The sequence below is a fragment of the Ochotona curzoniae genome, unplaced genomic scaffold (genome assembly GCF_017591425.1).
Source record: "Ochotona curzoniae isolate NIBS_2020 unplaced genomic scaffold, NIBS_Ocur_1.0 contig_2318, whole genome shotgun sequence".
Classification (NCBI taxonomy): Eukaryota; Metazoa; Chordata; class Mammalia; order Lagomorpha; family Ochotonidae; genus Ochotona; species Ochotona curzoniae.
The window spans coordinates 13862888-13889264 of record NW_024465419.1 but is presented as its reverse complement, the minus strand read 5'-3'; the positions used below and the strand labels follow the sequence as shown (position 1 = coordinate 13889264).

General features: G+C 42.3%; 1 protein-coding gene and 1 long non-coding RNA gene across 5 annotated transcripts; both read left to right on the top strand.

Annotated features, from left to right (window-relative positions):
- Positions 1–477: 477 nt before the first annotated feature.
- YWHAZ (tyrosine 3-monooxygenase/tryptophan 5-monooxygenase activation protein zeta) lies at positions 478–25315 on the top strand. Of its 4 annotated transcripts, none has more exons than XM_040972658.1 (6): positions 478–676; positions 3418–3722; positions 17268–17391; positions 17817–17980; positions 18074–18169; positions 23133–25315. In XM_040972658.1, exons 2-6 carry the CDS (start codon positions 3429–3431, stop codon positions 23190–23192), a joined length of 738 nt encoding a protein of 245 aa, XP_040828592.1. In that variant the 5' UTR covers positions 478–676; positions 3418–3428; the 3' UTR covers positions 23193–25315. The 4 variants fall into 4 exon arrangements, with proteins under 4 accessions (XP_040828592.1, XP_040828594.1, XP_040828593.1 ...); XM_040972660.1 differs by having other exon boundaries at positions 610–676; positions 3586–3722; XM_040972659.1 differs by lacking the exon at positions 478–676 and adding an exon at positions 1588–2356.
- Positions 5874–8458, top strand: LOC121151323. The gene is made up of 2 exons (XR_005883152.1): positions 5874–6560; positions 6648–8458. It is a non-coding gene; the product is annotated as an uncharacterized LOC121151323 (long non-coding RNA).
- Positions 25316–26377: the final 1062 nt, after the last annotated feature.

Below are 26377 nucleotides of genomic sequence, written 5' to 3'. Positions count from 1 at the left end.
ACGGAGCCCGGAGCCCGGGGCGGGCCAGGCCGCAGGGAGGGGGTGAGGGTGGGTGGGGGGGGAAAGGAGGCATGTGGAAGTTCCCGGATGCTGCTGAACCCCCTTCCTAGAGGGAGCGCTGGGCGCAGGCGCAGGCCCGCATGCAGGCCGCAGGCGGTGGGGGTGGGGGGCGCATTTTCTTCCCCGAGTGTTAGCGGAAGAGGGAGCCGGCGGAGGCTGGGGGGCAAGGGGGCGTCCTAGAGGAAAGGCGAGGAAGTAGGGTGGTGGTGCCTTGAGGAGGAAAATCAAGCAAGCAACTTCCTGCCCGGAAAAAAAAAGAGAGAGAGAGAGAGAGAGAGAAGGTGGTGGAGGGCGAGAGCGGGGCGGGAAGGAGAAAGCGCGCTCCTTCGCTCGCCCTCGAGCGCGGGCGGGCGCGCGCCGGGGAGCGGCGGTTGCGCTAAGGCCCCCGGAGCTGTGGGCACCAATCACCGGTTGCCATAGCAGCGTTTGACGTCACCGTGCGTGTGGTGCCCCTGCTGCCGGAGCTGGTGATTGGAGGAAACCCCGTGTCTGCGGAGCGGCTGTAGCCTGTGAGCAGCGAGACCGAGGGACAGAGTCTCAGCCTCGCCGCCGCCGCCCAGAGCCTGGGAAGCCGCCGTCCGTCCGTCCGTCCGTCCGCCGCCGACTCCGGACACAGGTAAGGGGCCCGGCCGCAGCCCGCCTCGCCCCGCTCGCCTCCCGGCCGCTCCTGGGGGGAAGAGGAAGCCGAGCCGGCTCCGCAGGCCCCTCTCCGGCCGTCGGGCGCTGGGCTGGCCGTGAGGCGGGGTCTCGTCCGGCGGACACGGGCGGCGGCTTCTCCTCCGCGGGCACTCGGGCGGCCACCTCCCGCCGCGGGTCGCCGCCGCGGTCCGCTCTCCGCCGACCTGCCCGAGGGCGGGGGACGGGGCAGGCGCGCCCCAACGCGCGATCCCCGGGGATTCCCTCCCGCCGCCCCCCGGGCCCCGCTCCCCGGCCGGGGACGCGCGGCGTGGCCCAGGCGCCCGGTCCCCACCCTTGGCCGGCGCGGCCCCGCTTCCGCCCGAGGTGATGAGTCGGCGGCGGGTGCGGGCACGGCCGTGGCGCAGGTGAGGCCGCCCCCCGCCCGCGCCCCGAGGCTCGCCCCCTCCCCCGCCCGCCCTCCTTCCTCCTCCGCGCCCCGCGCTGCGGCGCCGGGACCAGCCCGCCCTCCCCCACCCCGGCCGGGAGGGGCCGGACGGCGGGACCGGGCGGCGGGGCGAGGCCGGCGGGGGCGAGCGCGGGCCCGCGCCGCGTGGGAATGGGATGGGGCGAGGGGCTTGGCCCGGGACTTGGATTTTCCCGGTGGGGGTGGGGAACGGAGCCGGTTCTGTTCTCCTCGTGGACGGGCTGCTGCCGGGGCGTGGAGGCGGGGGCGGGGGGCTCGCTCCCAGCCTAGTTTTGGGGGGTGACCGAGAGGGTGGTGATGGGAGAGACGGCGGTTCTCCCGCTCGCCCAGTCCGCCGAGGCTGGGACCCCAGAGGCGCAGATCCTGCCGCGCTGGCCCCCCGGCGTAACAGCCGGTGGTGGCCCCGCCGGGCTGGGTGTGGCCCTGCACCCCTCCCCCGCCTCCCGCAGCTGTCGGGTCCTTGGAGACTCGGGATGGGCACCGGGAGCCGGGACGCGGCCGGTGGGAGCGGGGTGTGTCCGGGCTGGCGGTGGTTCCGCTTCTGCGGGCGGTGCTGGCGTCTCTGTCCGCCCCCCCACGCTCACACCAGGGCGGGGGCGCGGGCCGCTCCGCCCTCCTGGTTAGGGGAGGGTTAACCCTGGTAGGCTGGGCTCCTTGACACAGATCCGCCATGACAAAGAGCCAGAGTCCGCGACTGGTTCGGCGGAGGCGCTGGCTTGGGCGGGGCCGGGGAGGCGGGAGGTGGCGGATTGCGGGACCGCGGATTTGCACTTGAAAGTCACGGTCTGCGGTCTGCGGGTGTACGCTGCCCCACGCCCTACGTCTTCAGCCGTGCAAGGGTTAAATGGGTGCGGCAGGTCATCTCCGTGTAGGGGCGAGGCCTGTAGCTCTAATTTAACTCTGAGAAACCTGATCCACTCCCCCTTGTCCGTAAGGGGTGGTTGAGAGAGACCTTTGTGTTGGTTTTGTTTAAACCATTTTTTTCTTTAGACGCAATTATTAACCAGAAAAACTTTTTTTCTTTGATTTTGTAAGGGAAGCGTTATTTTGAAGAATCGAGAGGAAATTCCATCACAAATGTGCAGTAGTTGGGCTCGAGGCAATCCTCTCATTCACTCTGATTACTTGTTTGAATAGTGGAGTCAGTTCCATTTGAGTTTTTTTAAGTCGGGTTTGCCTGGGAAGGTAAAAGGGGTAAGAGATTGGCATTTCAGTTCCTCTGGTTGGTGCTGGGGGCTCTTTCCTTTAATTGAATAGTGCAGTGCAGGCTGTGTGTGTCCTTCAATCCTTTGTTCTGTGGTATCGCAGTGTAGTGCTTTTCTCTGCTGTTCAACACCTTGTGAAAGGATATCTTTTAAAAATGTAGTGGAGGTGAACTGAAAAGGACGGGGGAGCTTTAAGTGAGGGACTGAGATTAGTCCTGAGAAGTCGTGGGAGAGGGTAGCTGGAGCGCTAATGTTCCATTAAATTGTGAGTGCTGGAACAATGCAGCAATTCTACGGGGAAACTAGAGCACAGACATTGAAACACGGCTGCTTCCCGTGTGATGGGTTTCAGTGCTCACAGAACTGAATTTTAAAAAGGCCTCTTGGGCCACCTTTTAAAGCGTGCATGCACGTAAAAAGGTATAAATGAGGCCTTGGCGCCCTACAGTGATCCTTGGTGGTGGCTTTATATTCACAATATTTAAGAGCAAGCAATTTGTGCCTTGCAGAAAATTAGGCTGTGATCAGTTGGCAAATGTTACTACATTGGATGGGCGGGGGGCGGGGGGTGACACCAACTAGAATTTAATCACTGCTGAGCAGAGCTAAGTGTTAGGAATGAGAAAAAAAGGGAGGTTCATACCACACCACACTGATATGAACCGTGCAATCTGGAGATAGTAATGGAAGTGATCCTGTTTGGCATTATTCTGTCATAAAGGAAGAGAACTGTTTAATTTTGAATCACTTAGAAATAGTGGAAATTTGGGTCAAGTGAAAATATCAGAGATGATATTTTTTAAAAGGTGGCCTTTGAACAATTGTGGCTTGACCTTAACAGAGCCATGGTAATACTTCAGCTTGGCTGAACTAGTGCTCCTGGGTGTAAATGGACCTCTCCATTGTGCTTTGTGGGGCCATCCTTTTGTGAAGCTGTACCTCAGTTCTTGCAGGGAATCATGATTTTTAGTCTTTATTTTCATGGGGGGGTGGAATGTCAAACATACTGCTTTTTTCTTTCTTTCTTTCTTTTTTCTTTTTCTCCTGCAGACCATCCAGTCATGGATAAAAATGAGCTGGTGCAGAAGGCCAAACTGGCCGAGCAGGCGGAGCGATATGACGACATGGCAGCCTGCATGAAGTCTGTAACTGAGCAGGGAGCCGAGTTATCTAATGAGGAGAGGAACCTCCTCTCTGTTGCCTATAAAAATGTCGTAGGAGCCCGTAGATCATCATGGAGGGTCGTGTCAAGTATTGAGCAGAAGACTGAAGGTGCCGAGAAGAAGCAGCAGATGGCTCGTGAATACAGGGAGAAAATTGAGACCGAGCTAAGAGATATCTGCAACGATGTACTGGTGAGACTGGCCGTTCAGTCTAGCTTCTTTATGACAGAATTGCCGTGTGTGTGATTAGTTAGGCTACTGCCCACTTTCCTTGGTTTTACTTTCCTTTTACAACTGTAGTGAATTCTGTGTCAAATATACAATAATGATAAATTTTTAACTAGGTTTTAGTACAAATGAATAAGCTTTTGGTAGTTCATTGTACTAATCTAACATGGGATGATAGTATTATTGCCTTTCCACTATGGTTGGGGAATCTGCAGTTCTGGAACTGATTATCTTAAGCACCTACACATGGACACTGGAAGTTTTGCCTCTTTTATCTAAGAGGTGTAGCAGGGGACTCCTCGATTGGCCACGGTGATGTTAATGTGATGAGTCATCTACACACAAGAGTGGGATGCTTTTGTCTCTTCCTGCGTTTAGGTGTTAAGCATTGGAACATTGGTACCAGGAAGAAAGATTATGAACCACTCAGACTTGATTTTCTAAGTCAAGGAGTATTTTAAATGTTTTTAAAAAAAAGTTCAACATCTGTATTGAAGACACTACAGTTCTAAGCATGACCTTTTGTTTAATTTTATAGTTTACACATTTAATGTCTTACACATGGCTTTCTATTCAGATTTGCTTGGTTAAAACTAGAAGATGATCAAACCAGTTAGCCCAAGAATGCTTTTTACTATTCCAGAAGTTTAGAAATAGTTCTAATTTAAATGACTGCACTTAGATTGTTAGTATGGCGGGGTATGGGTATATAGACAAAGGGACAACATCTGTGTAAGGCATGGATCTGCGACTTGTTATGGAAAGCTTAGTACAAGATTTTTTGAACCTTATTTGCAGAGGAACTACTAAAATGAGCAATTCGGGATTTATTTCTGATATGGCCATAGTTTATGATTTGGGTTGAAATTGTGATGACAGGATCCCTTTACAGAAGTCTTTACTAACAGTGTCAGTTCATAAACTGAGTATTTTCAAATGGTGTTTTTTTTTCAAATTGTCTTTCAAAAGAATAGCATAGCCTAATTAGTGTGAGCTCACGCTTACGATGTTTCATGTGGCGTCTGTCTTGGGTGCATTTTTGTTTATTTGAAATCTCAATAATAACTGCTATCATTTTAATATGAAAAAAATGACTTGCTTTTATCGAGACTAAATGGCATATATATTTTCCAATTTGCTTAGGTAATATGTGTAACTGCCACTTTATAATAAAAATATTTTTTGCTTTTCTTAGTAGCTGCTCTCCTGTACTTGTTACTGAATCTTGTTAACTCATGTTTTTCACTCATTTAACTCCACTTACAGAATTTATAGTAATTTTTGTTTTGGTTATTACAAGTTCTAATTTGCTTTAAGAAAAGAGTAAATATCAGGAATAGAGGGGACTTGGTAGCATTCACCTTCTACTAACAAGCTTGTTTGCAAATCCCAGGTAGGTACCTGCATGCTTAGCACACAGGAAATACTGATTGGGAGGTGCTCCCAGGGAAGCTGCTGCCTTTGCTTTCCCTACTAAGGCAAAACAAAACAACAAAAAGCAAAACTGCGGGGAGCCAGTGCACAGGAATGACTAATTGTGGTTGTTGAGGGGGTTGGTGCTTATCTGCCTGTGGGGCCTCTGTCCTTCAGGGTGACACTGGCTCCTTGCAGCCTTCCTGAAATTTTCACTTTGGTGGTTTAGACAGTGAGATTTCCGTTGCTTTACCATCATAGATAGATTTGGAGAAAGAAGCGTCTGCTTCCATCCTTGCTCCTTTCAGGGCTTTCCCCAGGATGTCGTGTGTTTCAGCACATACTAGATGCTCAAAGTATTATATTGAATGAGCACAGGGTCTTCCCGGGAAGAGGGTAGTAGATTTAAGTTAGCAGTGTTGCTAATTTTTCAAGATTTTTTTCAGCTTGAATTTTCAAAAATTTAGTATTTATAGCAGCCTTGGTTCTTTACCTGTGGGCTTTCTTAATAAGCTAAATTAAATAAGAAGCTTTTAAAGTTGAGTGTGAGAGTGAGGGTGGAGAGGTGGGCAGAAAGTCCACCCATATTTTCAAAGGTTTCATTTTAAAATGTGAAAGCCACTTCTGTAAGACAAGGAATCTATGTCTCTTTTTCTGTGCTTAGGTGACCAGGTGTGCGCCTAACATTTTTTTTTTTTTAAAGATTTTATTAATTTGAAAAGCGGAGTTTTCACCGAGAGAGAGAGAGAGGTTCCATCCTCTGGTTTACTCCACAAATGATTGTAGCAGCCAGAATGTCTGCCAAGCAGAAGCCAGGAGCCTTGAGTTTTCTCTAGGTCTCTGGCACCCAAGGACTTGGGCCATCTGGCTGCTTCTCCACCTGCATTAGTGGGGAGCTAGACAGGAAGTGGAGCGGCTGGCTGGCGGGGGAACTGGTGTCCATCGAGGATGTTGGCCTCTCAGGCTCAACGCACTGCACACTGGCTCTCCATCTAGCATTTTTAACAGTTGGCAGCCCACTTGAGTGATCTGCGACTGTAATAATGACTCAGTTAACCTAAGTTGCATTTTATTATGCTGCTCTGCATTTTATTTGCCTAGGGCAGTTTTAAGGTGTGGCTCCCTGGCACTGATTTTTATCTCTTACTCACAGAACTGCCATTAAGCAAGAGCAAGATAGGAAGCCAGGCAGCTTTGGGTCCTTCCTGACTTGAATATATTAATATACACCTTGGGCTTTTAAAAACTGCTACCTGAAATTTTTTAAAGCTAAAAATCACTAGTTATTAGAACCAGGCCTTCTTAAGGATTTTGCAAGCTAAAAACCACTAATTTATTCTTCACTAATTTATTTTCGTATTTACTTATGCCTATCACATTTGGCTTTTTGTATGTTTCCAAGTATAAAGAATTTATATGATATTGTGGGAAGGTGTAATTGGAGAGTGTCCTTATGACATGTTGACATCCACTGAGATATAATGTATAGTTACGTGACAGAATATGTGAAGTGGAAATGATTTAAGAAAAGGAAGATGAACAGAAATTTGCTTAAAATCAATGAGCTATTTACCCATTTTCTGTAAACAAGGTTTAAATATGGGGTCTTGCCTATCAGAGATAACCATGATCTATAGCTTTGAGCTAAAAAAAAAATATGGAATTTGATTGACTTACAAAAACCAGAGAGAAATCTCAAACTAGCATATACATTTCATTTAGAAAGGGGGAATAAATCACTTCAGGGTAATCAGACCTTACAATGTATACTTTCCTTTTCATTTTTGTCTTTCTGAGGAACAGCTAAGTTATCTTTGAAGAAACTGGTAACACCTCAAGTGGTTCAGTAGAAGTTTTATTACTGGTTAATTTAAAAATAGTTTTACTTATGTAGTGGTATGATAAGTCTTCTAAAAGTTTATAGGAAATGCATATTCATGAGGAAACCATAAATTTCAACTTTTTATGCCATATTACGTTTAATTTTAATTTCTATGGTCTTTTTGAAGGATCCTTGTACTTGGCTGTTTTAAGTAGAAGCATAAACGTGTCCGCTTATTTGCTGAATTTTTCATGAGTAGCTGAGACACAGTTTTGAATAAGTCTAGATTCATTGTTTGGAAATTATTGGCTGTTTTCTTGGAATCACTTAAGTTCTAGATAATAAGCTTTCCCTAGTTTTAGTTTGTCTTTTGATTATTATAATTCATGAATGTAACAGAGCCAAAATAATGACATAGTTTTGGAAATGTAGAATCTTGGTAAATACATATTTGCTGGTAGAAGGTGGAGGGCATTCTGACTTTTAGTCGGTGTTGTCAGGTGCCTGAGGAAGAAGAACATAGTGTCCTCTTAGCGATTAAATGGAATTTGGTTCATTCAGCAGATTAAGGTTCTGTAATGGTTGTTACATTCTAGATCATTCTATCAGAACATGGGTTGGGACAGGAAGCATTGCTGCATTTAAGAGCAATTTTTCAGTTTTTGTAGCTAGGAAGGGCTGACAATGGGTCAGCTCACAGGGCCACTGTAATGCTACTGGCTGATTGAGGGGCAACATTTAAAGGTTACAGAAAACAAGCAAAGAAATGACATCAAATTTTGCCTCTTAAAAAGGTAGGTTGGTAGCCATGCAAAAATAGTTCTGTTTTTATTTTTTAAAAATTTATAATCGGTTTTTTAGACTGAATCTTTTTGTTAGTGACAAATTCCTGGCATTCTGTTATTTCTTCCTAGTTCCCATGTCTTGCCTTAATTCACCGTGACAGCCTTACATTTAGAATACACAGGAGTCCTCATTTTGAAATGCCTATCTTAATTTCTTGTGGTCACAAACTTTTACTGCTGCATTGCCTGTTCTCATTCTTTTGTGGATTCGTATTGGTCATTTTATGATATACAATTTTTAAATCTGAAGTCATTTTCAAGAATAGACAATTAGCTACATTCTTTAATCTCCCCGAGACTAGGCCCATTAGGATTTGGTATTGTAAAGTGTACTAAAGGAATTTCTTATACTTAATATTTTGCATGAGAAGAACAATCTGCTTGGCAACCATAATGCAGATACCGTATTACTAGGTGTATTTCTATGTGCTTTGGTCAGTAATTCCCTGTGTCCTGTTGAACTTAATTTGTAGTAGTGTCCTTGTTTGCTGTATTGGATTTATGTTTGAGTTTTTATACAGTCCCCACATATCTTGAAATTTCACTGGGCAGGAATCTCCCAGAGGACATTGTCATTGGGGAAGCATTCAATAAATATACTAATTACAGGACTTAATTAATTAAAGGACACCCAAAGACCCTTCCCCCAAGGTATTGGTTGGGGGAAGGGGGAAATTGGTGAAGATTAATCCCAAACTTGTGAATTGATTTGGGAATCTTAAGTTTTTAAAAGGAGTTGTACTATTGGTGAGTTAAGTACTTTTTATTAATTGCAGATGCTTTTCTAAGAGAGATGTATTTATTGATCCAAGTACATGTTAACTCATAGATTTTTTTGCTTCTCAAAACAAACACCATTGTTCAGAGTTTATAATGATGTACTTGAGGCGCAGATTAAACTTGTGCCTGTAATGCCGTGTAATGCCAGTATCCCATATAGACTCCAGCTTGAGTTAACTGCTGCTCTTCCGCTTCTCGTCCTGCTCCCTGCTAATGTGCCTGGGAAAGCTGCTGAGGATGACCCCTGCACCTACGTGGAAAACCTAGAAGAATCTGCTGGCTTCCAATTTTGGGCCAGATCACCTCTGGTCATTGCAATCGTGGAGGGAGTGAGACAGCAGATGGAAGATCTTGATTCTCTTTTTCTCCTTCTCTCTAAAACTTTCAATTGAAAAATCTATCTTTTAAAAAAAAAAAAAAAGACGTACCTGGATTGCATTCATCCTGATAGTAGTGAAATTCCTACCTCCAAAATCTACTTAAAATGTGAATCTGCCAGTAGAATTGAAACTTGAGAACAGTATCTGATAGGAAGCAGCCAAGTTCCCAATGGAAAATTGCGATGAATAATTGGTGCCCTGTGTAGAAGATGTTCAAAAATTACATCCTAAGGTGATTACATTAAAATTGGCTTTTGCTTCCACCTTTCTCATTCTTTGTTCTCAACTGATAGAGGAGACTTGTCAAGAATGTCTAATTGGATTACAAGGATGTTCCTGTGTCATTTCTAAAAATAAGGGAAAAAAAGTGTTACTACCTTTAGGTAGATAGATTTCTTAGCGTTTGGATTTGGATCTCATTGCCTTTGGGCAGGTGGTATTACATTTCTCTGATTCTGTGTCTTTCAAAATGCTAATAACTGGGTGTTTGGAAAAATTGTTGTTACTGTACCTCCACAGTGGTATTTAATGTCAGATGTTACTGCTTACCTTTTTGGTACCTCCATGACATTACCTCACTGTGGATTAATTTAAGACTTGGGTGTTTTTTGTTTGTTTTTAAAGATCTGTTTATTTTTATTGGAAAGGCAGACACACAGAGGAAAGGCAGAGAGGAAGATCTTCCGTCCTCTGGGTCACTCCCCAGGTGGCTGCAACGGCCAGAGCTGGCCCAGTCTGAAGCCAGGAGCCAGAGGCTTCTTCTGGGTCTCCTGTGTGGCTAAAAGGTCCCAAAACTTTGGGCTGTCCTCGACTGCTTTCCCAGGCTACAAGCAGGGAGCTGGATGGGAAGTGGGGCCACCAGGACCCCAGCTACTCGGCCATCGCACCAGGCCCTAAGACTTAAGTAACAAACTGTGCAAAATGCTCTATGTGTTTATGGACTGCTTGCTATAAGTGTTGAAAGTCCCTGCTTTTTTTTTTTTTTTTTCTTTCCAATCATAAGAACTTACTGATAGAAATAGGCCCAAATAATAGAATGGAGTATAAGAGGTGGGGAAATCCCGTACGTTTTGGGTGGATGTGGAAGAGCTGTGTTCAGCCCTACTATACAACCCTATAGCAGGGAACTTACACAAGAACCATATACAAGTTTTAAGATACCCTGAGAAGTGAGATATTCAGCTAAAGCCACAATTGGTGTCAACTTGTAAAATGGACGCTGTAGGAGGGAGGAAGCAGGGAGGAGACTGCTCACAAGGGTCAGCATACCTATCCTCAGGGGTTACTTTTTTGATTTTTTTAAAGAATTTCTTGGATGACAGCTTTAATCTGATTTGACTCCCCAGATTCTTGAAACAGCTGGTCCTGGGCAGAGGTGGGGGTGGGGAGAGGGAGCCAGGAGCTGGGAACCTGATCCCAGCCTTCTGCATGAAGAACAGGAACCCCACTCCTTGAAACATCATTGTTACCTCGGTGTCCACATTTAAAAGAAACTAGAGCAGGGTGGTGCTGTAGCACAGTGGGTTAAGCTACTGGCTGCTCTACCTTCATTCCAGCTCCCGGCTAATGTGCACAGGAAGGTAATGGAAGGTGGCCCAGGTGCATGGACTTGCCAATCACATGGTAGACATGGTGGAGCTCCAGTCTTGGCCCATGTTTAGGGAGTGAACCAGCAGGTGAAGATCACTCTTCACTATCTTTCTGATAGTAAATCTTCAACATTTGGAATCTGGGCTAGGAGTTGAACACGAACACACATCCTTCTATGGGATATAGGTGACCTATGAAATGTAGGTTTACCTGCTGAGCGTTTACACTTACTCCATATTCATAAATGTTCCTGATCTTTGATTGCCTGCTGGAATTTTTCTGGTTCCATAAGTGATCCAAACTCATGATTCTGCAGACTAGATTTAATTTTGCTTTGTGTTCGTTTTCTTCTTCAAGTTGATTTTTTTCTTAAGATTTGATTTATTTTGGGCCCGGCATGGTAGCGTAGTGGTTAAAATCCTTGCCTTGAACGCACCAGGATCCCATATGGGCGCCGATTCTAATCCCAGCAGCCCTGCTCCCCATCCAACTCCCTGCCTGTGGCCTGGGAAAGCTGTTGAGGACGGTCCAGGACTTTGGGACCCTGCACCTACATAGGATACCCGGAAGAGCTCCTGGCTTCAGATTGGCTCAGCTCTGGCCGTTGCAGTCACTTGGGGAGTAGGCCATCAGATGGAAGATCTGCTTTTCTGGCATTCCTCCTGTCTGTATAAAAGAGATTGATCTAAAAGAGATTGATTTATTTTTTTTATTGGAAAGGCGGATTTACACAAATAGAGATTCACTCCCCATATGGTCACAGTGGCCCTGGACTGAGCCAATCCAAACCCGAGGCACCTTTTATACTTTTCATTTTTCTTCTTTCTCCATGGAGACTTTGTGTGCATATATTCTATCCATAGAAAAAAGAATCTTGGGATTTACCCTGGCTGTGGTTTCAGCTTCCCTTTATGGTCCGTAATGCCAACTTAGGTGGTCAGTGCAGTGGCACCAGTCTGGTGGAATTGGAGCAGATTATTCTGCTGTTTTTTCAGAGCTTTCAATTGCAAGTCGGACTGACTGCGCCACAGCTTAGGGAGCTTCTTCGTTTTCCCTGCTCTGTGCTCATCACTGATGGGTCTTACTGGGGTAACCATGCCTCGGCGTCATATTTAGCAACCTGACAGTGTGATGATGAAAGGAACCTGGAGTTTGCCTTTCTTTTCTGCATTGTCCATGCTCTTGAGCGCATCAGCCAGCTCGCCATTATGCTGACATGGGAAGGCAACAAAGCTTTAGGTTTTGCTTTATCATATTTTTTGGTTACGAGAGGTTGAATGGTGAAGATTCACCATCCACATCTGAAAAATTTATTCAGTTGAGTGATGGGTCCCGTCCTAGCATTGATCTGTGATTCATTTACCTCCCCCCCCCCCAGTACTTGGGGGTACTTTTTTTTTGCATTTATTTGAAAGGCAGTCACACACACAAACACCCCTCCTCTTACTACTTTTCATCTGCTGCTTTGTTCTCCAAGTGGGTGTTTTGACTATGGCTGAGCCCTGCCAAAGCCAGGAGCGAGAAATTTCACCCTGGTCTCCTCTGTGGATGACCGGGGCCTTGCACTATAGGACTGTGAATCCTTCTGGTACTTTTCCAGGTGTAGTAGCAAGGAGCTGCCAGGAAGTAGCTAGGACTGAGTGCTGGCGTCACAGAAAGCTGCCCCCACCTATCTTCGAAATTAGCTGTGTTTCTTTGTATTATGTGTTACTTTTCTCATGTTTACAGCTTAAAATTTTACTCTGGTGGATCAAACAGTGCATAGAAAGGTAAGGGTCTAAAGTCAATGTCAGTAAATACCTACTAAATTATTAGTTCACTTCTAGTTGATTGGATGAAAGCAGCTCTAAAAGTTGAGGTTCAGAAGGATAGGTATGGAAACCTAGCCACAAGGGGGCATGAGAAACTGTCCTCCATTTGATGAACTCTTGCTGTAGCCCATAAATGTGGTAGAGATCTGGGAATGATAAAAAGGCTCAGTGGTTCTATAGAATAAAGTAGACACTCCAGGGAGGGGAATGACGTTTGAGCAAGAGAATTGGTTTTTAAAAGACTAGAAATCTTAACTATGTTGTGCTGGAGGATTACAATTTAAATTGAAAATTACTTCTGAATAATTAAGAGTTGCATTTTATGGCATCGTTAAATTTTCAGGGCTAAGGAACACTGAACCTAGCTATCCTTCTCATGCTTAATGACTTGCTTATTTGAAAGGCAGGTTGGTTCACTTCCCAGCTCCCTACAGTAGGTCTTCCAAATGGTTGTGTGTCTTGTGTTGCACCTTAGGATACACACGTGCAGGAAGCTGGAGTCGGAAGTGGCTGAGCACTGTGACCCTCTGAACTGCAGTGCCAAATGCCTACTGCTAGCCTTTTTTATCAGAGAAAAACTCAGGTTCAGTTACTTGCAAGAGGTCATAGAACATACATTAATGTTTCTATTGCCTTATGTAATATCAGTCTTATTGTTAGATTGAAAGCTAATTTAAAAAAATTATTTTTGAAAGGTAGAGTTAGATAAATTCTCCCTTCACTGGTTCATGTCCCAGATGGCCAGGACTGGGTCAAGCTGAAGCCAGGAGGCAGGAACTTTATTTGGGCCTCTTGTGAGTGACAGACCCAGACATCTTCTGGACCATCTTCCACTGCTTTTCCCAGGCCGTTAGCAGGAAGCTAGATGGGAAATGAAGCAGCCAGGGCTCATATGGGATAGCAGTGTTGCAGGCAGCTACTTAACTTGCTGTACTGCAATGGCAGCCCCACAGCTATACTTTAAAATTTCAGTGTATAAATGTGTCAGAGATGGATGGCTTTTGATAATGATACTTTATATACAGTTGCCTTCATGGACATAGATTTACTTATGACCATTTGGTAAAATGCCTTACGAGAAGACATGAGAATTGTTTTTCACCATCCATATTGTTTGCAAACACATGGTTATTTTTGTTCCATTTCTCATAAATGTGAAAGTACTTCCAGTCTAGCATGGGCATTTCAAAAGCATGTGAGCACAGAAGTATGTTAGGGTGAATCCATCAGCACTTGTATCTTCCAGAAATAGTCACTATTTTGAAAGTTTTCTCATTTAGTTTTTAGATAATAATTGTGTTAAAGAAAATTTTCTTTTCTACATGCAATAATTCTGCTTCTCACTAGGTACATCTTATTTTATAAACTTATTTTGAAATGATTTGAGATTTATAAAAAAGTAGGAAAGACTAAAACATCTTTTTTAGAAAGTTCTTGGAAGGCTCATTACAAAAAATTTTTGCATGGACTTCATTTTCCCCAGAAAAATAAACATTCGTAAACTTTTTTGAAGTGCTCTCATGTATCCTTTGCCTAATACCCCAAATGTTTAGCATTTTACCCACAGTATAATAGTTGAAATCAGGAAGCTCAATAAAATTGATATATTACTTAACCTGTAGATTTAACTATCACAAATTGTACCACTATTGTCATTTTGTTGTGTCTCTTTATTCTCCTTTAGTGTAGGTTGGTTTTGCAATGTCTTTATTTTCTAAATTGTATTTGTATTATTTATTTATAATGCTATTTGTATTATTTATTTGAAAGGCAGTGCAAGGTCTTCCATCCATCCACTGATTCACTCCCTGGTTGACATAAAATTTGAGGCTTGGATCAGGCTGAAACCAGAAGTTAAAAACTAACTAGTTATCCTGCTGGTGCTACTATGCCTGCCCCATTAGTTACTTTAATTTGATAATGAGCTCTTAATGATGAAGACTATCTGAAAAAACCTTTAGGATGTCAAGCTAATAGAATCAATTTGCTCTCATTTGTTTTATTTGAAATGAGCTGTTTGGCTCTAACACAGTGGCATAACAGACTGATCTGCCTGTGGTGCCAGCGTACAAGTTCAAACCCCAGCATCTCAGCTTCCATTCCAACTTCTGTTTGGGGCCTGGGAAAGCAAAGGATGGCTCAAAGGAGACTGCGCCACTACCCAGAGGACTGGCAAGAAGCTCCTGGCTTGGGACTAGCCCAGCTCCGGCCATTGCAGCCATTTGGGGAGTTAAATGCAATAAGCTGTCTCCTGTGTACCAGAGCAGACCCTCTGTTGCACCACAAACCTGTTCCATCCAGTTCTATGGATTTTAAAAAAAGTTTTTTTCCCACCATCACTTCCTTGCTATACAAATTATAGATTAAGGAGCCCAAAATGAAGTAGTAAAATTGTTAGAAGAGGATTAAAGCAGATTTTTTATTTCTCTGCCTTTTACGCATACACCCAACAGTGAGTTTAATTGCTACTCTCTTAAGGGCTGTGGTTAGTATTCTTGCTGCTTATTGTCCAACTTTGACTTCTAACCAGTCTTTTGAAGTAGATTTTATTTAAATGAGAATACTAATGCCTTTACTTGAGTATTTATTTTACAGTATGAATGAATGTTTCCTCGGTCTTGGCTGTCATTCAGGCTGGGGCTCCCTGTACTAATACCTCATGGAATGTTGCACCTCCCTCTGTTGCTTTCTAATTCACATTCTTAGTCTCAGTCATCAGTGCTCATTGCATTGCTGTAAATTAACCAAATTCAGAATGTTGTATTATAGGTTTAACAAAATAGTTTAAAATTTTTGGTACATTTTGAAAGATTATTTCCCATTTTCTATTACCCACCCGCCCCGATTTTCTGTTTGTTAGCTCGCTCTTTTAAGATTTGTTTGTGTTGAAAGGAAGAGTTGCAGAAATGGAGAAAGAAATCTTCATCTGCTGATTCACTCTCCAGATAAGCACACCGGCCAGAGATAGACAGGGCTGAAGCCAGGAGCTTCTTCCAGGTCTTCCAAGTGGGAGCAAGGGTCCAACTCCTTGGGCCATTTTCTGTTGCTTTTTCTGAGGGCATTAGCAAGAGACTGGATCAGAGATGGAGCAGCTGGGACTCAAACCAGCACCCATATGGGAAACCAGAGCCACAGTACTAGCTCTGACTGCATGTCTGATTTATGATGTTTGTATTTATTGTTTTCATTTTTCAGATATAGAAAATTAGTCTTCATTACTGCTTACCTACTTAAATCACTTCTTTATTATCTTGCAAATAACTATCCTGTCAACTATTTTTCCATTGGAGATGAAAAAGCTCACATACAAGTAATGCTTGCTTCTCTTTATAGGCATTTGAAAAGACTACTCTCACTAGTTGGTTGACAGATTCCAATTGTGGACCATATTAAAATTTTTGTCTTACTGAATTTGACTGATGTTGTCTTGAATCCTTAGTGCTACATTTTTCTCATTTCGTTAAGGAAGCTTTATGCTCTCACCACTCCAGCCTATTGTGGGTGGTGTCGAGTTTGTCAGTGTCTGTCCTGATAGCTTGCTCCTGAATGAGTTGGCTTGCATACTATTTAAATGCAACTGCTTTCCATTGTTGAAGGTGTATCTTCAAAAAACAACCGTAGGTGGCATAAAGACCATGGGCAAAACACTTTCAAAGATGTTTCCACTCGTCTGAAAGGATGAGTGTGGTGTAATAGATTTTGCTGCAAATTATAGGAAGCATCATTTCAGGATTGCTACACCTCCAGCTGCTTCCCGAACAGTGTAACTTGGCCCTGCTGTCACATCATATGGGTATGCAGCTGGAGTTGTGAAAGTGCAGAGACTGGGTTAGTTGGTTTACCACTCACCCCATCACCTTTGGAACAAAGTCATAGTTGTTATTTGAAAGCATTTTACTTGTTAAGTAGATGCTCTGTGGACCTGGTATGGTAGATCAACAGGTTACTCTTCTACCTACAGTGCCAACATCCCTTATGGTCACCGGTTCTAGTCTCAGCTGCTCCTCTTCTGATCGATCTCCCACTTTATGGTCCTAGAAAACAGTGGAGCATGGCCCAAATGCTAGGGCCCTTGTACCCACCTGGGAGACCTGGAAGAAGCAGCAGCCTGGCTTTGGATTGGCTTTGCAGTCACCTGGGGAATGAACCAGTGGATGAGACTCTCCAGTGGATGAAACTCTCTCCTCTATATATATCTGTTTTTCCAATAAAGATAAATAATTTTTTTCGCTGTGTTACAACCTCCTAGGTTAGAAACCAAAAACTGTAGAGCTTCTTTTCTTGTAAGAACTCATTTATTGGGGGCTTAGCCTAGCTGAAATTTGACCTCATAGTGATCCCCAAAGTATATCTCAGTATTAACAAGACAAAGTGGGATAGTTGACAGTATTGGTTTAAATGATCAATTTCCAAGTAAGGATGATTTTGTTTTGCCTATTTATAATCATCCATAAACACATCCTAGTATCTAAAAATCACTTTTGTGAAATGAAAGGTCTACTCGTTAGGTCTATAAATCTCATAATTCTACCAATCTGAATTCAGTGAGCAAAGGAGCAGCTTTGAATAGGGACTTTAGGCTTTTCCTTTTTATTGATGCCAGAAGGTGAATTGATGACAGTGTTGGGATGATATTTCCATTGGATCATCTGTAAATAACACCAGATTAACCAAGTACTCATTTTGAGTTTTAGGTATTGCTGCCTCAAACATTCTTCCTTTACCACAAATTCAGAAGCTTACTACATTCCTGATTGTATTATTGGCAGTGACTAGGATTTAAAGTTTCAAATTTTAAGATAGGTTCTTTTTTAAAAGCTGCTAGTTTTATAAATGTCTCATTCTTACCTGTTTGCTTTCTTCCTCAGTCTCTTTTGGAAAAGTTCTTGATCCCCAATGCTTCACAAGCAGAGAGCAAGGTCTTCTATTTGAAAATGAAAGGAGACTACTACCGTTACCTGGCCGAAGTCGCTGCTGGTGATGACAAGAAGGGTATGCTGTTTTTCAGGCCTGTTACTTGTATTTGTGTGAAGTAAAACAGTGTGAAAGCTATCTCTTGGAGGTGCAAATATTTGGTTTTTAATTGGCTAGCAATACTAGTAAGGAGCTATAAATGCTGTCAGGCTTTTTGGAGTTCTAAAGAGCTATATTTGTTACTTAATATTGGTGTTCTAAAATGTGTATCTGCTGGGAAGTCAGTTTTATGTACACATGTTGCCCCCACAGTTTCAAAAATAGTGGTCATGGCAAAACTACTGAAACAATTTAGCTGTGATGAGATTATTTTGTTGTTGCTCCTGGAATTAACCAGTGGCTAATTTTGTATCAGGAGTAGTCCATGAGAGTGTTGATTTAAAAGGGGCGAATATGAAGTGCAAAGTTTATTAATGTATTTTAGTGTGTTTTGTATTATTCAGGGATTGTGGATCAGTCACAGCAGGCATACCAAGAAGCTTTTGAAATCAGCAAAAAGGAGATGCAGCCCACGCATCCCATCAGATTGGGTCTGGCCCTTAACTTCTCTGTGTTCTATTATGAGATTCTGAATTCCCCAGAAAAAGCCTGCTCACTGGCGAAGACGGTATGTGTTTTGCCCATGATGTGGAAAACTAGCAAACTTTATTATTAAACTGCATTACTTGAACACTAAAACACTTTTTTTTTTAAATCATAGGCTTTTGATGAAGCCATTGCTGAACTTGATACGTTAAGTGAAGAGTCATACAAAGACAGCACGCTAATAATGCAATTACTGAGGGACAACTTGACAGTAAGTATGGCATATCATTAGTGATTCGTGTTGAAAGATTGTTAATTTACTAAAAGGAGCATTTCTGAATTTTTTACTAGACATAGTATCTTGTCTACTATTAAAACCATAACAAAAAAAAGCCTGTCTTACATTAAGTGAAATATTGCATGAAGGAATAAAAATCTGTTGCATGCTTTGATTAGTTACAAGTTAATTTCCCAAATTTTGTGGTTCACCGCCTTTGGACTTTTAATCAGATATACTACTTTTCATCTCAAGCTTTCATTCTTTCCACTTAGACACAAGAGTGCTTTTTTAAAAAAAAAATATTTATAATTTTTGTAGTTTATTTTTGGTGATGTTTACATAGTTAAGGATACATGCCCATGTGGACTACTGGTTACGGTGGGGAGGGTAGAGGAATAGAGGAAAGTGGGTGAGACAACTGTCCTCAGTCTCCTTTTTGTTTGTGTATCTGGGGAAAATGGGAAGAGGGCTGCTCTCAGGAACCCAACCACATTACTGCCCTGGGACTGGGAGAGCCGCCTGACATCCCAGGTCCCCAGTGTGGATCGTATTCTGAGGTCACTGCTAAAGTGTTCTTTGTAGTTCTGAGATGCTGTTGACTTTTGCTCCAAGGATGAGGAAATCCTAAGGTCCACTGGCTAACACAGGCAACTAGAGTCAGTTCTCCCAGATACTTGCTGTCAAAGCTTAGCCTGGAAAACTGTGCGGTTTGTTCTGTACTCCATGGTACTAGATGTCCTCCACAGGCCTCAGTGAACTGCTTGTCATGTCCCTCAAGTTCATCTGGGCATGCTGTCTACTGCACAGGCTTCAACAACTGAGGAGATCCAGTTCTGCCATATGTACTCCATGGTCAAACCAAGAGCCTGTAATTTCCCTAATAGATGGAGTTTTGAGTTCAGTGGTCCAGACTCTCTGCTGGAGTGCCAAAGTCTGCCACCCACGTATCTTAAAATAAAGGGGGGCTACTATTAATTGGCACACTGATGTTGTTAACACAAATTTGGCATTAACCAGATCCAGAATGCCTGCCAGCTGTTAGCTGCTTTTCAACCTAGACAGTTGCCTACAGCTGGGGTGGTGACAAGAGTTTTTAATATCAGTTTACTGACACTCGCTTATGGTTAACATTCCTTGAGAAAAATATTTTTCTTAAAGTCTGTCAAGGTTCCTGCCATATATATGTTAGGGCATTAGTAAGTTATAAGATCTCAGAATAACTCGGGTAGAAATTATTTTTGCCTGGTTTCTGGTTTTGTAAACGGCTAGTTTATGGTAGATCATTATTTTGTTACATTTCAGATTTTTTAGAAAAAGAACCATAATGCTGCTATCACTGAAATATTTTGAATGCAATTATATATATATGTATAAAGCTTCGTTGATTTATTTGGAAGGCAGTGGGAAATCTCCATTCACTGGTTCAATCCCCAGAAGTTGATAACAACTGCAGTTGGGTTAGGCCTGTATCAGGAGCTTGATCCACGGCTCTCGTGGGGATGCCCAGAGACATTAGCATAAAGCTAGATTGGAAGTGGAACAGACGGGACTTAAACCAGTTCTTGCATGGGCATTAGAAGCACTAGTTTAAGCCTCTGTGCCACAATGCTAACCCTTAAGCTCCAATTTTTTTAAAGCAGTTTGAAATCCAGCCGTAATAGTTGCTTCATGTGCGTCCTTGATTTCTTAGGTTTTCCTATTCTTCAGATAAATACTAAATTAGAAGTTTTGAGACTCAGATGAAAAATTGCCAAGCATCTGCTGTTTGTCAGTTGAAGAGGTTGAGGGATTGGCTGTAATAAGGAACTTTTGATGCATCTCTCATAGATGGCATTAGCAAAAATGGAGCTGGTGCCATATGGGGTACTGGCATCTCACATGGCAGCCTTACCTGCTGCGTCACAGCCCCAGTTACAGGGTTATTTAGACTTTTAAAGTTTTTCCAACTTTATTTTAGTTCGCTACCAATACCTTGTAAAAACAATGTGTTTTTTTTTTTTTTAATTTGAAAAGTACAATAACAGAAGGAGAGAAAGATCTTCCATCCACTATCAATCTAAATGACTGCAATAGCCTGAGCTGATCTGAGCCAAAGCCAAGAGCCAGTAATTCTGGGTTGGAAGCGAAGTAGCTGGGATTCCATTTTGGGCAGTTTGCAAGCTGTTGCTTAACTCATTGCACCACACTGCCTGCCTTTTGAGATGCCTGGAAAGGGTGGAGCCTGAGAATTGTTACTGTGTGTGCATGTTCCTGCTAATTTTTGAGAGGGCTCCCAGGTTTGAATGTACCGTATATACATTACCAGCTGAATTTTGATATTCATAAACCATGAAGGGCAACAACTGAGTAGAAACCCAAGATTCTAATTAAGGTTCTCCCCCCCCCCGTCACTTGTTGCTGTATCTTTGAGCTGCCTTACTGTCAACAACCATATCATTACAGATTGAAAAAAAATTTGCTAAAGCCTAACCTAGTTTTTACGTCTGAATCTGGTTGGCTATCACCACATTACCTGAGAAAGAGAAATGCTTATAAAGAGAATTTTTAACATCCTTTGAGATTAGAACTAGAAGGACAACATTATGTTGGCTCATAAAACTTGTTGAAGAGGAAGGTACAGGTTTCAACAGGTCATTTGGGGAGTTGTATATAGTCTTATTTCCAGGTTATGTATACATTTGGTTAGTAAACAAATGAAGATACAGGTAATTTGGGAAAAGAAAAATACTTTTGAGATTTTCTCCCCCTTTTTTTTGGTGTGTAGATGAAATGAAATTTAAGATTGATTATCTTGAGTTAATCCTGTAGCCATTTCTGGTAACCACCATAAAATGCTTCTTTGAAAATGATTTGTATATTTATTAGAAAGGCAGAACGAAAGAGTACTTCCATCCACTGTTTGATTCCAAAAATGACCATAATAGCCAGTTTTTGGACAACCTGAAGCCAGGAACCATGGAAGCGAAGTAGCTGGGATTCCATTTTGGGCAGTTTGCAAGCTGTTGCTTAACTCATTGCACCACACTGCCTGCCTTTTGAGATGCCTGGAAAGGGTGGAGCCTGAGAATTGTTACTGTGTGTGCATGTTCCTGCTAATTTTTGAGAGGGCTCCCAGGTTTGAATGTACCGTATATACATTACCAGCTGAATTTTGATATTCATAAACCATGAAGGGCAACAACTGAGTAGAAACCCAAGATTCTAATTAAGGTTCCCCCCCCCCCCCGTCACTTGTTGCTGTATCTTTGAGCTGCCTTACTGTCAACAACCATATCATTACAGATTGAAAAAAAATTTGCTAAAGCCTAACCTAGTTTTTACGTCTGAATCTGGTTGGCTATCACCACATTACCTGAGAAAGAGAAATGCTTATAAAGAGAATTTTTAACATCCTTTGAGATTAGAACTAGAAGGACAACATTATGTTGGCTCATAAAACTTGTTGAAGAGGAAGGTACAGGTTTCAACAGGTCATTTGGGGAGTTGTATATAGTCTTATTTCCAGGTTATGTATACATTTGGTTAGTAAACAAATGAAGATACAGGTAATTTGGGAAAAGAAAAATACTTTTGAGATTTTCTCCCCCTTTTTTTTTGGTGTGTAGATGAAATGAAATTTAAGATTGATTATCTTGAGTTAATCCTGTAGCCATTTCTGGTAACCACCATAAAATGCTTCTTTGAAAATGATTTGTATATTTATTAGAAAGGCAGAACGAAAGAGTACTTCCATCCACTGTTTGATTCCAAAAATGACCATAATAGCCAGTTTTTGGACAACCTGAAGCCAGGAACCAGAAATTCCACCTTGGTCTCCTAGATGACAGGGGCCCAAGTGCTTACACCATCTTCCACTGCCTTGCCAGACACATTAGCAGGAAATTAGATCAGAAGCTGGGACTCAAACTGGCTCACATTGTGATGGGTACGAGTTGCAGGTGAAAGCTTGATCCCCTGTGCCACAAAGCCAGTTCCTCTGTGATGGCCATTGATGCAGCTGGAATAATTTTAAAATTATGTTATCCTGTAACTGTTTAATTAATAAAAAAAATTGAATCCATAATCCTACCACTGTTAGGCACCTTTGCTTTTACCTATTAGAAGGTTTAATGTTCTAATCATGTTATTTTGTACAGCATTTAAGTCATACAGATAGACAAAGATGTGTTTTTCTAAGCTAAAGTTGGGAGAAATGGTCTGATGACTTGAATTTCAAATCATACTTCTCTTTGGAGCAAGAGTCAGTTTGAGCTCTACCTGGGGAGAGTGGTCAACTTTTTAGTTCCTTGAGATTGGATCAAGTTGGGTAATTCTCATTCAATTGTTTCACTGGGGCTCTGGTAGTTATTTATAACTACCAGAGTTATAAATAAATAAATATATATAAATAACTCTTATTTTTAGTGGCATAATTTCTTCTGTAATTAACCAGCTTCCCATATCTGACTTTATGTAAAGATAAGCCTGTTTTTTTTATGTTGAGGTATTATAAAGCTTTCTGTGCCTTTATTATGATCTTTATCAAATCTCCCACTAAAGTTCCCCTGGGGTATAAGAGTAAGGTGGCAAGTAAAGCTGCCGCCTGCCATGCCAGCATGGCTGCTGGTTCAGGTTCTGGTCTACTTTGATCCACCTCCCTGCTAATGGCATGGGAAAGCCAGCAAAAGAAGACCCAGGAGCTTGGATCCTTCTGCCATCCACGTGGGAAACCAGTCCTGGCCACTGTGGCCATTTGAGGGGTGAATCAGCTGATGCAAGATCTTTGCTTCTCTCGCTAGTACTGTGACTTTTAAAGTAAATTGGTCTTTTAAAAAAGGGGGCGGGGGGATGTCTCCCAGTGAAAACACATAGTTACATTCTGGTACCTTGGCAGGTATAGGGGTTTTCTGTTTGTATTTTTGGTGTTTTGTTGTTGTTTGTATTCCAAACTGAATCTTTTCTTTCTTTTTGCCAGTTGTGGACATCTGATACCCAAGGAGATGAAGCCGAAGCAGGAGAAGGAGGGGAAAATTAACCAGCCTTCTGGCATTTGTCTGCCTCATGCTAAAATTTACACAGTAGACCATTTGTCATCCATGCTGTCCCACAAATAGTTTTTTTGTTTACGATTTATGACAGGTTTATGTTACTTCTATTTGAATTTCTATATTTCCCATGTGGTTTTTATGTTTAATATTAGGGGAGTAGAGCCAGTTAACGTTTAGGGAGTTATCTGTTTTCATCTTGAGGTGGCCAATATGGGGATGTGGAATTTTTATACAAGTTATAAATGTTTGGCATAGTACTTTTGGTACATTGTGGCTTCACAAGGGCCAGTGTTGAAACTGCTTCCATGTCTAAGCAAAGAAAACTGCCTACATATGGGTTTGTCCTGGTGGGAAATAAAAGGGAGATATTGGCTCCGTCCCAGGTGTAGTTCTTGTGGCTGCTGGAAGGTTTGAAGCACTTAGCCCGGCTGTGGTAGAGCAGGTGCCTCAGGAGGGTTGCGTGTTGAGCCAGGTGGATGTGTGGGATGCTCGGTCGCAATGTGCACACCTTGGACTACAGCTGTAGGCGTGTTCCTTTATAGAAGGTTGGGACCCAAGTTACTCTGGATAAGGGCAGAAACGGTTCACATTCCATTATTTGTAAAGTTACCTGCTGTTTGCTTTCATTATTTTTTGCTACACTCATTTTATTTGTATTTAAATGTTTTAGGCAACCTAAGAACAAATGTAAAAGTAAAGATGCAGTAAAAATGAATCGCTTGATATCCATTACTTCATGTATGTATATCAAGCACAGCAGTAAAACAAAAACCCATGTATTTAACTTTTTTAGGTTTTTTTTGCTTTTGTGATTTTTTTTTTGATACTTGCCTAACATGCATGTGCTGTAAAAAAAAAAATAGTTAACAGGGAAATAACTTGAGATGATGGCTAGCTTTGTTTAATGTCTTATGAAATTTTCATGAACAATCCAAGCATAATTGTTAAGAACACGTGTATTAAGTTCATGTAAGTGGAATAAAAGTTTTATGAATGGACTTTTCAACTACTTTCTCTACAGCTTTTCATGTAAATTAGTCTTTTGGTTCTGAAACTTGGCTAGAGAAAATTGTACATTTTTTGGAAATTTATTCCTTATTCCCTCTTGGCAGCTAATGGGCTTTAACCAAGTTTTAAATACAGAGTTTATCATAGTAGCAAAAGTACTATTAATGACTACCATTCCCAACTCTTATATTTCCCTCTCTTCTCCCACCAAAAAGAAAAAAAAAAAGGAAAAAAAATTCTGGGGCGGGGGGTAGGTTAATTTGAAAAGTGTATGTGTTCCGTTTAACACTTTGGTATGTGGCATTTTCTAACTGAGGAAGCCACAAATGGTCTTGGCCCATCGTGACACTGGGTAACATTGACTGTAAGTTTTGTGCTTCCAAATGACTTGGTTTTTAAGAATTTCTTGTTAACTCTGAAAGCTTGCCTTTGATTTTGATCCTTTATTCTTTCAATGTGTCAGGTGTACAAAATTACCTTCCTTTTGAAGCTGTCTGTCTTGTCCCTAACCCTTCCTATTGAGTGGCCATGGACAAGGAAAAGGCCGCATGCTCTCTCTGGCTCCCCTCAGTGTCAGAGCCTGTGCCTCCTTTGCTCGCGTCCCACACTCCTCCCCGCATCCTCTTGACTGCAGCCAATCCTTCCTCAGTTGATGAGATCGTGTTTATCTCCCTATAGACACTGCCTATCCCAAATGGTCTATCACTGTCTGCCTTTAAAATCCTTTCTTCCTCTCTTCAAATAATGATGGGGCTAAATTATACCCAAAGCTCACCCTGTCAGACATTTTCTCAGTACTTTGCAGAAAACACCAAACAGCAATGCCATTTTAAAAGAGGTGTATTTTTTTTTTTTTCTTTTAGAATGTAAGCTCCTCAAGAGCAGGGACAATGTTTTCTGTATGTTCTATTGTGCCTAGTACACTGTAAATGCTCAATAAATATTGATGACGGGAGGCAGTGAGTGTTGATGATAAGGATGAGAAACGGAAATCCCAAACACTGTTTTGTTGCTTGTTTTATTTTGACCTCATTAAATTGGGAAATACCGGCCCTTTTGGATAATTGTCCCAAATATCACATCAAATAAAAGTGCAATGGAGGTCTTGGGGTCTTTTATTTCTAAGAGAAAAGATCTCTTATATATTTGGGACTATGGCACGACACACACTCATGCACAGCTCACTCTGACCTTGCTTGTTGATTTCTCCTAATCCCCCCAGAACAAGGAGATGGTAGTCCATTTTAAGAGAATTAAGCTAACTGGAATGAAGAGGTGGAATGTCACTCAGGGAGACTACATAGAAAATCGGAAACTCATATGCATATTTGCTATTATGTACATTAGTCTAGCTTGATTGTAAAATAAACTGTCACTAATATTAGTACCCAAAAAATGAAGATTTCCAACCTGAGATTTATTTTCTCTTGGAAGTTGAGTAATAAGTTTGACTATACTTTCTTTAATTGTCCCAAATCGAAGCTTAATTCTGTTTTCTGTCCATTTAGCCCAATAGTGCCAGGTAATTGAAGGATCAGGGACATTGTGTGGTGGAGTGTTGGAATTGTTTGTAAAGATGTTTGTGTTTTGGAGAGTTGAGCAATCTTGTCTGGCCTGTGGTTCTGGTTTTCTAGTTAGTAGTTCTTCGTTACTTGGAAAGCCAGAATGAAGGGTGAGCTTTGTTGTGTATTAAGCCACCACTAATGACCTTTACTTGACATGTCAGCGCCAGTTTGTGAGTTCTGGCTCCTGTGTCTGATCCACCTCCCTGTTAATGGGCCTGTGAGCCTGCTGATCTAGGTTCCTGTGCCCATGTGGGGAAGCTAGGTACAATTCCAGATGACCTGTTATGACCCTGGCTGTTGTGGGCACTTGAGTAGACTAGCAGATGGCAGATCTATGTGTGTCTGTCATGCTGCTTCTCTTTTGTGTTTTTGTTTTGAAGTCATGGAAGTGGGACTCCATTTTGTTTCTCTTGTGTCTGCAAAATCAGTAATAACTGCCATGGCCACAGTGAAACATGTTAAGATTAGGGTCAGTTTGGAGGCAGTAATCCAGTTTGCAGTCACACCTCAGTTTATAATGACTTGTGTTATGTTTTAAAATCTTCCATTATGGATGTGGGTCCATGGATCAGCAATGGCAGCATCCATTTACAGCTCAA

What these genes read in the sequence shown, in the direction of transcription:
- YWHAZ (XM_040972658.1), top strand. Translation starts at nt 3,429, where the DNA reads ATGGATAAAAATGAGCTGGTGCAGAAGGCCAAACTGGCCGAGCAGGCG. An exon ending in TGCTGGTGATGACAAGAAGG is followed by an intron (nt 17,392 to 17,816) that starts GTATGCTGTTTT and finishes TGTATTATTCAG; the next exon opens with GGATTGTGGATCAGTCACAG. An exon ending in TACTGAGGGACAACTTGACA is followed by an intron (nt 18,170 to 23,132) that starts GTAAGTATGGCA and finishes TCTTTTTGCCAG; the next exon opens with TTGTGGACATCTGATACCCA.